This window comes from Falco peregrinus, chromosome 6, assembly GCF_023634155.1.
Source record: "Falco peregrinus isolate bFalPer1 chromosome 6, bFalPer1.pri, whole genome shotgun sequence".
NCBI lineage: Eukaryota > Metazoa > Chordata > Aves > Falconiformes > Falconidae > Falco > Falco peregrinus.
The window spans coordinates 77,973,383-77,986,313 of record NC_073726.1 but is presented as its reverse complement, the minus strand read 5'-3'; the positions used below and the strand labels follow the sequence as shown (position 1 = coordinate 77,986,313).

At 39.3% G+C, this 12,931-nt stretch overlaps 1 protein-coding gene across 2 annotated transcripts in view; it reads left to right on the top strand.

Moving 5' to 3' along the window:
- SULT4A1 (sulfotransferase family 4A member 1) overlaps positions 1-9,702 on the top strand; it is a 30,688-nt gene extending 20,986 nt beyond the window's left edge. Inside the window, exons 5-7 of one of the 2 annotated variants that reach the window (XM_055809053.1) lie at positions 1,822-1,916; positions 3,337-3,475; positions 8,063-9,702. In XM_055809053.1, coding sequence (XP_055665028.1) covers positions 1,822-1,916; positions 3,337-3,475; positions 8,063-8,175 — 347 coding nt within the window. In that variant the 3' untranslated portion in view covers positions 8,176-9,702. Of the gene's footprint in view, positions 1-1,821; positions 1,917-3,336; positions 3,476-6,280; positions 6,409-8,062 lie in introns of those variants that run through there. The other variant, XM_055809054.1, reaches the window with a different exon arrangement.
- Positions 9,703-12,931: the final 3,229 nt, after the last annotated feature.

Below are 12,931 nucleotides of genomic sequence, written 5' to 3'. Positions count from 1 at the left end.
AAAACTTCATAAGAAGTCAAAGTACTGTTAGAGGAAGAAGCACTGAGTTCAAATAATGCAATCCCACTCTTTACCCCTCCTTATACCTGACCACCTTGAAACAAATCCAGTGTATATTAGCTATTTTTTTTGAAAGCATACGGGTGGATAGGGATTAGCCTCGAATGTGTAATTCTTTGGAATTATCCTCTAAAGCTTAAGGGAATATCTTGCATAAAGCATAGGTAAACTGTGCTAAGATCTTAATGGGTTCTCCCCTGCACCATTAAGAGCAGCTAGGAACGCTTCTTGCTTGACTGATGTGTTAGCTTTATGTGTGAATTTCTTTAGGGATGTATGGAATAGGAATAACAAAAATGGAATTTTCCCAATACATTTAACAATTGAAACTGAGTCAGCTGATTAAAATAATTTTCCTATGAAACTGACCTCTTTGTCCGTTGAAAATGTTCCACTTACCAAAATTAAACAGTTATTTTTCAAAGGGAAAAGGTGGCTTCAAAATGCAAAACTAAAACCCCTAATATATAGCCACTTTGCTGAAAAGAAAATTGACCAAAAAAAAATTGGGAAAGAATGTGAGAAACTGCTCACCATATTTGCTTAAGTCCTGTCTTGATTATCTGAAGTACTTTGGGGAAATTTATCACTGGTAACAAATATGCAGAACGCATATCTGTTTATGTTGTCTTTCTGGCAACGTTGGCAGCAAGATACGGTTTCTAAATAATAAATACCAGTGTCTGAACCTCTGCTAGACGCATGTAAATTGACTGAAATCAGTACAAATGTGGATTTTATCAGAGAAGTGAAAAACAAGGAGGAAAGTTTTGAGGGGTGAGTTAAGACTTCCAGTAACCACTGCCTCAGCGGTGCTGGGAGCACAGGCTCTCCCAGCATAGCACCTCAGCTTCTCTTCAAGTCCTAAACCCCATGAAACGGTATGGGGAACCGAAGACAAGCTGCTGGTGGCACGCAGCAGGTAGAAGGCATAAGCTTTTCATCATTAGCAATCCTGCATGCTGGGCCTGCTCATGACTTGTGATTACCCCATCACATCCCTTTGGGCTTTCAGGAGCACTCAACACCTCGTTGGCATCTGGTTGTAGTCTGGATTTATTGTGCAATAGAGATAACTGAAACTGTTCTGGCATGTCTACAGAAGTTGTGTGGAAGCGTTCAGAAACTCACAATGGAAGAGAATGGGTCTTAGATTTTAGCGGGGAGGAGCAGAAGATGTAATAATAAACAGGATATTCTGTCAGTACATCCTCCATTTTTTGGAATGACCGTGAAGCATTTGTATAGGTCTGTGTCCTCAATACTATAATTAAGAAAGGAAATGACTGTTAGCCATTCTTTGTCCGTAATGGAGGATGCACTATGGAACTTTCCACAAACGCTGTGTCTAGCTTCTAGGTGAAAGAAGCTGCAGTTAATTGCAGGAATTCATGCAGGTTGGAGCCACTGGAAACTTGCCTTCTGCAAATCTATCTGTGTAATTTTTATTTTGGCTCAATTTCCATTCAGTAGTCATGTGGTGTTGATACTGAGCTCCAAGAGGTTCATTATGAAGTATGGTGGCATTTTCTGTTGAACATTTTATGGTAAATCAGTTCCTTTGAATATTCCAAACTGATAGAAAAACTTTTTTAATTAAGTTCCTTGCTGTGCATGGCAATGTGTCAAAACCAGATACTGTTCTCTGGGGCTATGAAACACTCCAGTTTATTTTTTATCTTTTTTTTTTTTTTTTTCCTTTTTGAAAAGGCTTAGTAACAAAAATGTTCATTTTCCTCATGCTAATCAATGTCTTTGTAGTAGGATATGGTTCATGGTTTGAACACGTGCAGGAGTTTTGGGAGCATCACATGGATGCCAATGTACTTTTTCTCAAGTATGAAGATATGCATAAGGTAGGTTACATGTAGCAAAAAGGTATTTTAATTATGTCTAGCGTCGTACTGTTTAAAATACATAAAATACAAAATTTGTTGCTTATGTCCTTATTTGTGCTCCCTAATGTCTGATGCCTTGTATAAAGTACTGGTATTCAATTGCTTCTGTGGACTTTCAGCACTTTCACAAACTTAGTAATTTACTTGGGAACCTGCCTGCATCTCATAGGCACCGAAGTACTCACGGAGGAGGCAGAGGTGTGTAACTTTTCAGTGCTTGCTACACTCAGCCCTGGGCATTCATTTAAAAGGAATGTCTTGCTGTGTGTGCTGTATCAATGAGAAAAAAACTATAGCATCAGTATTTTGTCCTATATATTTGGCATTTATTCTGATAGTTAGGTTGTTCTTGCTGTCTTTTGTGAAACAAGATTGAAAACAATTAGGGGTGATTGTGTAACATAAGGTGACCATAATTATTGGGTCCTTATAGTATGCTGGCTGATAGTGGAAATAATACATAGAACATTAGTTTCTATTTCCTATTGCAATCGTGTATTTTTAAGAATTAATGAAAATACTTCAAAGTGTTTATTCGATGGGAAAATTAATGCCAACATAGGAACATCCCAGCTCCTATCTCTAAACCTCCAAAAGGCAAAATCCCAGTAGAACTCCATAAAGCTGGGTGAATTACAATTTCAGCTTTACTGAGCCTTCTGATGGAGTGGGATGCTAAAAGATGTAATACAATCAGAATGATTTTTAAAGTTTAGAAGAAATTATTTCAAACCAGTGGATTTGAATAAAGATATATTCCTAGCTGTGCTCATTGAAGGATACTGTTGAAATCTGGTAGCATCACAGTATCTTTCTGCTTCCTGATAAATATTGCTATTTTGTCCTTACAGTTCCAGGAGTCTTACTCATACTTGAGGAACCCTGGAGTTTGGATATATAAATTAATGACTGTTTAGTCTCAGAGGCCACCTCACTAGATCCTTTCCATCTACATGAATGCAGTCCCAAAAGCTAACGATGAAGGAAGGGCCAAACATTTGTGGTAATTTATTTTACCAGAATAAAAAAGTAACTTTTAATTCCTCCAAAATAAACTAGTATTCCAAAGTCATCGGCTAAGGGTGTGGTGTTGTCTGAATGGGAAGCATCACAATTACTTTGCAGTTCTCCATTCTAATAATTGAAGGGATGAGCTTGTATGACCATGTTCTCTGCTGACCTTACCCTAATTACTTGGTATCTATTTATTTTCATCGGATTGGAAAGTGGCAAAATTGTAAGACAGTGGTGTTTGTGCAACTTCTGCATTTGTATTTTTCACACTCATCAGGATATAACACTTTGAAGTATTTAAACTCATTGAAAAAGGTCACTTAAAATATTGTAAAATAAACTGGTTTTAAATACTCTCTTACAGGACCTAGCCACAATGGTTGAGCAACTGGTGAGGTTCTTAGGAGTTTCTTACGACAAAGCACAGTTGGAATCCATGGTGGAACACTGCCATCAACTCATTGATCAGTGCTGTAATGCAGAAGCACTTCCCGTTGGCAGGGGTATGTTTAAACCCACAGTAACACTCTTATTGTGGATGTTGCAAGAAGCAACTGACAACTTAGTAACCTTCAGGATGTGTTAAGGTGTTGGCAAAATATTGCTGTGTAAATGATAGGAGGTAAACCAACTGTTGGTGCTATTTGGGGGGTTGTTTGTTTTGAAATAGTTAGGTAGAAGTGACTGAAAAGCATGGAAACATCCAAGATCAACAGTCTGTGTTCAACACTATGCAAACCACTCTGTTGGAGAGTCTTTGGCTTACTTGAACAGGTTGAGCTGTTCATGCTGAGAAGACCGCACCACTCCTAACCTTTGGCATGTCAAAGCCCACACAATTTCATACAGTTTAACCTGGCCTCAGCCCTTGTTTTTAAGTATATCAGATTTTCTAGAATAGCAGATAATTCTAATTTGAAGACATGAAACAACGAGGACCTGTAGTTTTCCTTATGAGCCTTTAACTTTCATTGTCTACCTCAGCTGTGCAAAATGCGTTTAGCTTCTAGGTGTTTATGCTGGTGAGGCCTTTCTCTAGGAACTTGAAATGCACGTTGATCTCTTGATACATATGTCCTTTAATAATGTCAAGAAATCAAGTCCTTTCTCAGTTGTCTTTCTGATGAGCATAAAAGAGGGAACTCAGTAAGTCTCCCTCAAATTATTTTCTGTAGGCTGCTTTACAGCACTTAACGGCTCTTTTTTAAAATGAGGGAATAAGATCAAAATGGTCAGTTCCTATGTCAGCCGCACAAATGCCTTACCCAGACATAAAATCACTATCCACTAGTTTAATCCAGTGTTAACTAGAACTTTCCCTCCCTTTTTTGTCCATCCATACCATGTTAGCACTTTTTTGATACAGCATCATACATGAAGCATGTGTTTATCGTGACCACAAAGCCTTTTCAAAGGATTTTGATTGACTGATTTACAGCTTATTTTCTTACTTGGGGATCATGACCAGAGTACTTCATTCTTAAGTTTCTGTGTAGGAGCCTTTTCCATGCTACCTCTCAGCCAACCTTCATGTGATCTGCAAATTGTGTCAGCTCCAATTTTTATAATCATTTTCAAATCTCTGATAAAAATACTAAGTATTGACCGTCCTTCTTGACTACTAATTCTGAGTTAGCCAGCTGTTTATTCATTTGTCATGCATTTTGTTGACACTATACGGTTCTGTTAAAAAACACTAAAATTGCATGCCTTACAAAAGTCTATTGTATCTTTGCATTCACCTTTGCTCAGTCAAACTGAAATCTTTATCTTACCAACACTCAGTCAGGTTTGCTTGAAAGAAGGTTTGCTTTCCCATGAAAGCAAGTTCACTGGTATTCTATACTACCTTTGTATCTTTCTTGGCAGACCCTTATGTCAGTTTTCCATTACTTGGCTCAAACTATCATCAGAATAATTGACCCAGTATGATTTGTCCTGTTTGTATGTTGGCACAAACATTTCAGAATGTCATATGTGGAAAAAAGCCATTGCTTGCACCGCCTTGCTTCTGTATGTGACTTTGCACACCTGGTATGGAAAGGCTTTCAGTATGTTCTGTAGGGGCTGTACACTCCAGTTATTACAGTAGGACCTGGAAACCAGACTCCATCATAACTGTGATGTCGCACATCTTTTTGCCCCAGTTCACTTATGTTATTGTAATGATGAGTTCTTGAAATAAATATCTCAAGTTTGCTGGCTTGAGGTAAAATTCCAAAGAAGACAAAGGAGTTTATAGTGTCACTGAAAGACCTGATATATTCCCTATATGTTTCTGGTAGATTCTTCACTGAATGGTGTCTTTTCCTGCTCTTAGTTACCTTGCTTTCAACTCCCATCCTAACCTCCCCTTACTGCTTCCAACTAAAAATTCATCATGTAGCACAACTTGTATCTTGTGTGAAAACAACACACCATCTCATTTGCAGTAGGATGTTACAGCACATTGCCTAACTGATTAGCAACCCACTTCTCTGCTATGAAGACAAGATAATGAGTTCGGTAAAACATCCTGAGGGCCTTGGATGAAGTGTTCTATGTCAGTGCAAGATTTTACAAGCAACAGAGCCGCTTTCTCCTCCATTGACTTGCATGTAACACAAAAACCTAGGTTTGTCCTAACTTCCATGATCTGGAGGTCTGTGGAGCAGCAGCACTGCCACATGCACAGTCAAAATCCCCTCTCCTTGTCCAGTGAAAGCCAGAAGGGTGGTTGTAAAAGACAGATGAGGTTGTAATACAAGAGAAGAGAGAACAGAGCTGCTGGTGAGACCTTCCACAGGCAGAGAGGCTAACTGCTGTCTCTGCTGGCCAGTTCATCTCCATCCAGATAAACAGTGATGCCGACTTTTGCTGCATGTACTGTTCTGTACATGGTGTTAGTTCGTTTTTCTGTAGGGGAGCCTGCAACCTCCCAGCCGAGGGGCACAGCCTCTTATTTATACCACCTACAAACCTTTCAGAAAGAAGCCTCTGCTGTGTAATAGAGAAGGAAGGGAGCAGTTAATCTAATATTTTAATGTAATATTTTGTCATTTGTTCACTGTGTGCTTTTTATTAAAAATATCCTTATTTTGAATTTCTTTTTTTTTATTTTTTTGCTGCCTGGCTTTTACAACAAATTGTTACTTCAGAATGCAGCTTCATTAACAGTGCTTTGTTCGTTCTCTGTTAGTTTCTGTGACAAAGAATGGTGGCAATAACATGACAGCTTATTGTAATTTGTTTTAAATATTTTTAATTTGTCATTAGTTACCTTTACTTTATTTTGCTTTATTTTAGTTCTTCATTTTTTTTCCTTTTAGCACATTGATCTTTACTCTGAAGATAACCCTGAGCTGCTGTGAAAGCAGAACAATGATTAGATATGTTACTTATATTTGACTTATCACATCATAATTTACACAGTTGCATGATACAAATCATAAACCAGGTGGGTGACTTTTTGACAAGCTATCAGTTCATGTGGTTAAAAAAAAAAGATGCTACAAATAATCCACTGCATATGTCCTTCATAAAACTTGTCATTTGTCCACACATGTTGTTAGGGAGATTCAGAAATAAAAGGCTTATCTTCCGTAAGCAGAGGAAGAAAATGTTTTATTATTGTTATTGAAAGGGAAATACAGGCTTTTATGTTTTGTGCTGTACTTTATGCAATTATAGTTCCCAGAGCAAAATGGAAATTGGTATCAGATGTTTATGATTGCAAGTGCTTCCTTAATGTTTTTTTTTTTATACAGGAGAAATTTGGTGAAAACAATAAATGTGTTTTCAGTCAGTTTAAGGTTCTTTTGATCTTTGGATCCTGAAAACAAACCAGAACACTATCATACCTTCAGGAGTTATAGGAAAATCCTGATTTCGTGTAATGGCCCTTGCCACACGTACTACACCATCACGTTAATATGTAATTTGTAGATGTTTCAGACAGTTTTGTCTTTGGACGCAATTATAGAGTTGCTGCATAAAAAGCAATGGTAATTAAATTAAATGGGTATTCTTCTTATGCATCAAATGCATAATTAAGCTCCCTGCATGTAGTTTTGTTCTTGCTGTTATGATTAAACTCTCTGATAGCACAGTCCCAATTCTCATTTCATTTATTCCAGTTGAACAAGCCTGGATTTTGTCTTTATTTATATCTAACATAAATGAGAAGAGAATTGGGCCTCTCAGCCTGGTTATTCCATGAGGCTTATTCACTAACAAGTAACCCTGGATGACTCAGAGCTAAGCAAATTTTGCACTGCAGTGAAACAGTGGTTAAGGGGGCCACAACCTTTGTCTGGTGGGTTCAAAAGTGTCATCAGGTTATGTTACTAATTGGGTTCAGTGAAGTAGCAGAATACTCCATACAAGGATAAAGTGTTCAGTGTCCGTATTTCATCTGCTGAAAGCTTCCTATTGTGTATAAAACTAGAATTTAAATGGCACGAACTGTGTGCATAGCACTTATGTTTTCCATAGATATAATCCAGGCACTTGTATTAAACCATGAATTCTCTCCATATTGAGAAATGTAAATTCATTTCTTATCTGTAAACATAAAATAGTAGAAATTAGTAATGATAATATTACATCTCAATAATCAGAATAAAATAATCGGTTTAAAACCTCGCATTCCATGTGCCTTTCTGATAGTTCTCTAACCAGTGTATGCTGGAGGCACAGCAATTTTGAAATGTATTATTGTTAGCTGTTGAAGTTATTAAACAGCCATAGCTTGCACTGAAACCAGAAACCCATTTTTAAAAGAATACCCAAACCAAAATCTGTATTCGTTTCTGATTAAGGCTAAAGCAAAATCTCACAAAAATCTGATTTCTTCCTGTATAATACTCAGCTGATAGAGATGACAAGGTGTGTGGTACTCACTTTAAGGCTATTTTAAGGCTTTGCAAGGGTTGTAGCAGGGGAATTGGATAAGACAGTGAACAGCCTTAGGTGTTGCTGAACTTTCAGTGAAAACTAAGACTGATTAGCATCTCACAGATGATACTTCATGCTCTGCATGATTAAGACTGTAGATATTTGGTGTCCCGTGATGTCCACTCTCTGACTTGTGTTCCTTGTCTGTGTTTCAGGACGAGTTGGGCTATGGAAAGACATCTTCACTGTTTCGATGAATGAGAAATTTGATTTAGTTTATAAACAGAAGATGGGAAAATGTGACCTCACATTTGATTTTTATTTATAAAAAATGCATGCATATGATACCCAAATATAGCTAGAAGTGCTTTATGCATTCATTTATTACCTGCTGGACAAACTACTGTAGCTATTATGTGTAACAAGATTTAAAGAAAGAAAAACAATTATCTTTGATCCTAAACAGCTGTTTATCTTCTAGTATTTTAATCCTTCATCCACATGCAAGAACTTCTTAGACAATACTAGAATATTCAGCTGTTATGGAATGTATTATAGACGTATAAGGTATGTATCATATATGCAACTAGAATGTACACCTTTTCAGCCCCACATTATTTAATGTGTTTTATAAAACCTTTTCACTAGAACCTAAATAAACGTCCGTAAACCAAATAAAAAAATATTTCAGAGGGAAACAAGTAACAGGCCAAAACTATGCTAGAATGATCTCAGGGGTTAATCGTCACATTTATTTTTATAGCAGGTATATCAAGTATAAATAAATCCCATTCCAAAAAAGTAACTGATACAAGTGGGGTTCACATTAGGTTCTGCACACCCTTATCTGTATGATTTGAGTAGGTTCTGTGCACTGGCATACTCTGCAAGACAGGTCTTGTTAAGATACACAGCTGTGATTGTCACTGTAATCCCCAAACCCACCTGTGCTTTCATGGAAGACAGCACACAGCTGTCTTCATGATAGATGAAGTTCTGCTCCATGCTGAAGGTCAGCGAACAGAAGCTTCTTAAGCCCCCAACTCTTAATTCAGTCCTCAAAATGGGGCTTAAAAGCAAGGCATCTGGTGCAGGGTGTTCCTTGAGGAATCTCTCTGACCCACGTCACCTTCCTGCATAGATGTGAATTCTACCCAATAGCTACAGTAAGATAAGGTGCTGGATGTCCTCTAGTTCCACTGGAAGTTAAGGGTGCTTAGCACTATTTGCAGTTTGTGCTACTGGACTCCAAACCTAAGTGGAAGATGAATATGCCTGTGAGAGTAAGCAGGCAGAGGAAACTGCAGCACTGAAGGAAGGGAGTTTAAAAATATGCCACCAGGTGGGAGTATTGCACAAATATTCATGCAGAATAGTTTCCATAATTGTAGCCATGACTGGTCTGGATTATAATCAGGATTCAAGTTTATTTCTGTAAATTTTTTATTCTCTACGACAGGTACACAAAGAGCTTGAAGCAGGCTACTATCACTATAAAATTATCCAGAATTATGTTGTTGTTCCGTTAGGTAATGACATCTATGCTTTTTAGGCTCTCAGCTGCAGGAGGCCCATTTTTGCTAGTCAAATATTCAGGCTCACCAAAAGTTGTGAGGAAGGACTAGCAGATTTTTAGTGTTGCAGTTCTGTTGGGAAACTAACTGTCAGTTCAGCAACTGGCAAGTGGTGTAGCATGATGTGGCTTGACAGCACTTTTCCTTGTATATTTGTGAGTGAAAATGCTTTTGGTGAAATTTTATTTCTATTTTTATATTTTTAGTACTGTATGAATATTAAGCACTACACATTATACTTCTGTGCTTGCTTGCTTATTGAATAAAAGATGTGTTCCATGCATTGTGGTTTGCTGATTTTTCTAGACCTCCTAGTCAGGCCAGGTGGTCTTTGTACAAGCCACAGATCCTCTCCCCTACCCTCATCTCTTAAGTTAAGACAAAATAACCACAGAAAGTTGGCATCAACTCAAACCACCATCTGACCCAGTGAGCTGTCCCTAATGCCTGTGCCAGAGTACAGCAGAGAGCACAGGACTCTGTAAGCACCTTTGGCTTTAATAGCCCTCTGCAGGCTTTTCTTCCCCTCATGCTGGTATTAACAGCATCCCATGGCAAGGAGTTCTTCATCTAAATACACAATGTACGAACTGTCACCAGGTAGTGTAATTTGGTGTTCCTGTGTTCCTGCATTATGACACACGACACAGTCACTGTTCAGTCCATGCAAGGTTTTACACACTTCTATCTTGTACCTCTCAGGCAACTCCATGCTGAGGAGTCCTACTAGTCTGTGTCATATAGGAGACCAAAACCCACAAACTGCAAGAAGATAGGAGTAGGAGAAATCATTCTTACCACAGAGAAGACAAAATCACCCCACAGTTCCTGCAGATTAGAGTCAGAAGAAAATTTCATTAGTACCAAAAATCTACTTAAGTCACTTAATCCCGAGGATGTATGAGCAATACATCCTTACTGGCTGCCTAAAAAGCTTCTTGTATTTTATTTCTGAAGACACCAGGGAATCCTACCCCTGTTCCCAGGCACAGCTGGCCTCCTTTGCTACAGCAGGAGACCACCCCAGCCCCCAAAGCCAAAAATGTTCTAAGGCCACATTTTTAACACCCAGGTGTATACACATGCCATTGCCAAACTGAGCTGGTACAGAGGGCCACCAGCTACCAGGCTGGAGAGGGAACTGCTAATTTGGCCAAAAAAAAAAAGTTTCCTTATCATAGAGAGTAATAGCCTCTGTGTCAATCCACTGTGCACCTACTGCTGTGCTGGTGTTCCTTTTAGACAAGAAAGTTGCTGTGTGCTAGGAATCTGCTTACTATGACCAGAAAGACTGTCCTTAGCCAGAGCTGTTCTTTCCTACCCCTTGACTGTTGCTTTCTGTGCTATCAGGTGAAATCTATCCAAGAGTAGAAAGTCTGGTCAAAGCCCATTCCCACATAAGCTGTGCTGAAATTCTACTTTTCCTTGGTAGAAAGGACCTACCCGGTCCTTGAAAGCATTTCAGTCTTTCTATTAAAGTCCATAGGTAGTAAGCGCATTCCTAGTTTGACAACCTGAACTTCCAGGACTTGGCCAAATGACTTTCTGTACAAACACAGGCACCCCCTGGCCAAGTGCCCCAAATTGTCTCTGGAGAGAACGCCTCATTGATGCAAATGCACTGCAAATGAAGCACAAAAATACCATAAAGCCAAGAGACTTATTTTTGTCTCCTCTCAGCATTCAAATTTGGTAAACTTCTGCTGAGGTATCTGCCACAAAGTTAGCATGCTAGCAAGATTTATCATAGTTAGCAGCTGGTAGCCCATGTAGTGATACAAATCTGCCAGATACAGGGAGGATTCAGATGGCTTCATTGCAATGGTATTTCAGATCACCAAGAGGTAGCCCCCTTTCCTATGAAGCACCGAGTACTCAGCATTCGTTCAAACCAGCCATCACTGGCCATGTACCTTCGTGGAAACACCAAATACACCACTTCACTGGATGAGCCCATCACCAAGCAGACACACATCGCGCTGTACTGGGAAGCCTTGGCTGTAAGGCCCCCAGCAGCCCCCCAGCTGTGCTGAGCACCGCTGTGACTCCTGCCTCTCCACCTCAGCAGCTTCAGTTGGTGAGGCACCTCAAATGCCAGCACCGTTAAGTGACTTGCCTCAACAAGAGCCCTCCAAAGCATTAACGTGAAGGAACTGGGGGGAAACTAATCTAGGTAAGAAATTTTTGCATGGTTTTCTATACAAAAGGTTTAAGTGTTCATTTCAGTGAAGTTGGGAAGTAAAGAGGAAAGAAAGAAAGCTAATGTGTAACCATTAAAGATTCCCAGCATTTCTGTGTAAGCATCACCACATAACATGGCACCAGTAGTTCTTGCAATAATTATAAAGATTTATAGGCTTGAGTCACCATTATTATAAGCCATTCAGTCTTGCCTGGGCTATAAATAACACCACTTAGTAGCTACCAGCAAAGCTTTAGAGGAGGATTAAGGAACAGCATTTGCCTCTTCAGTCAAAGGAAAGAGGCTAAACAGAGATTCAGCTGAATCAAATAATAACAAATCCCAAACCAGTGACCACACCCATCGGAAGGACACAGTACAGAAATAAGGATATGTAATCTCACTACATGACCCATTTGATGCCTTTACTGCAGGATCTGCAGACTGGTGTCCTCTTGTGTTTGAATCATAAAACATGCAGATTAATATTTTCTGCTACCTGTCATGGTGTGTATTACACAGATAGAAATAAATGCAACCAATAATCGGCTTCATGCTGGCAATGGAAAGAGAGTGCAAAAATGAGCACCTTAATTTAAAAATAAAACTTACTCAGATTTTGGCATAATGAGGTTTAGACCTCGCATGCTGAGTCATACTCCAGTAAAAAACTGCTGTTCTATCTTCAGGGAGTGGCGAGGAAGTCAACAGCGCTGATGCCACTCTGCCCTGGTCCAGCTGCACATAAATCGCCCCTCTAAAAGATGGGAGAGCGATGGCAAGTTCTGCAGGCAGACTGGAACCGTGCCTCTTTCCAGCTCTCAGGCTTGAATCATCCATAGGAGCATGTAACAACATCCAGTGTCCTCCAGAAAGCATCTGAGCTCTGTGGTCTTTAAAAATGAATGTATGAAAAGTTTACAAAAATGCAGGGCAATTTTCTGTGCTTTGGGATGCCAGCATGCAGGAATTACTGTTTGCAGCATAGGACTCCTCACCGTAAATTGGTTTTAGAAACACTGAAGCTGTCTACACCAGTGAAATAGAGAAAAGAAAGGAGAAGCCTTTGTACTCCCTGCTAATGCAGGAACCTACACGAGGTTCTTTTGGTAAGCGGTGCTGTGCCGGTATCATTTTTCTGGATTTTACCATTCGATCAATGGATAGAATTGTAAAGCCACGCAACAACTTTTGCTGGAGTTCTCACCGTGCACAGATGACAAGCCCTGGCAATGCACACAAGTAGTTTTAGAAGCTACCACCTCCAGCTGTCCACTCTGCCTCTCTGCCAGAAATGGCCACCATGGAGGAGAGACAGCAGAAGCAAA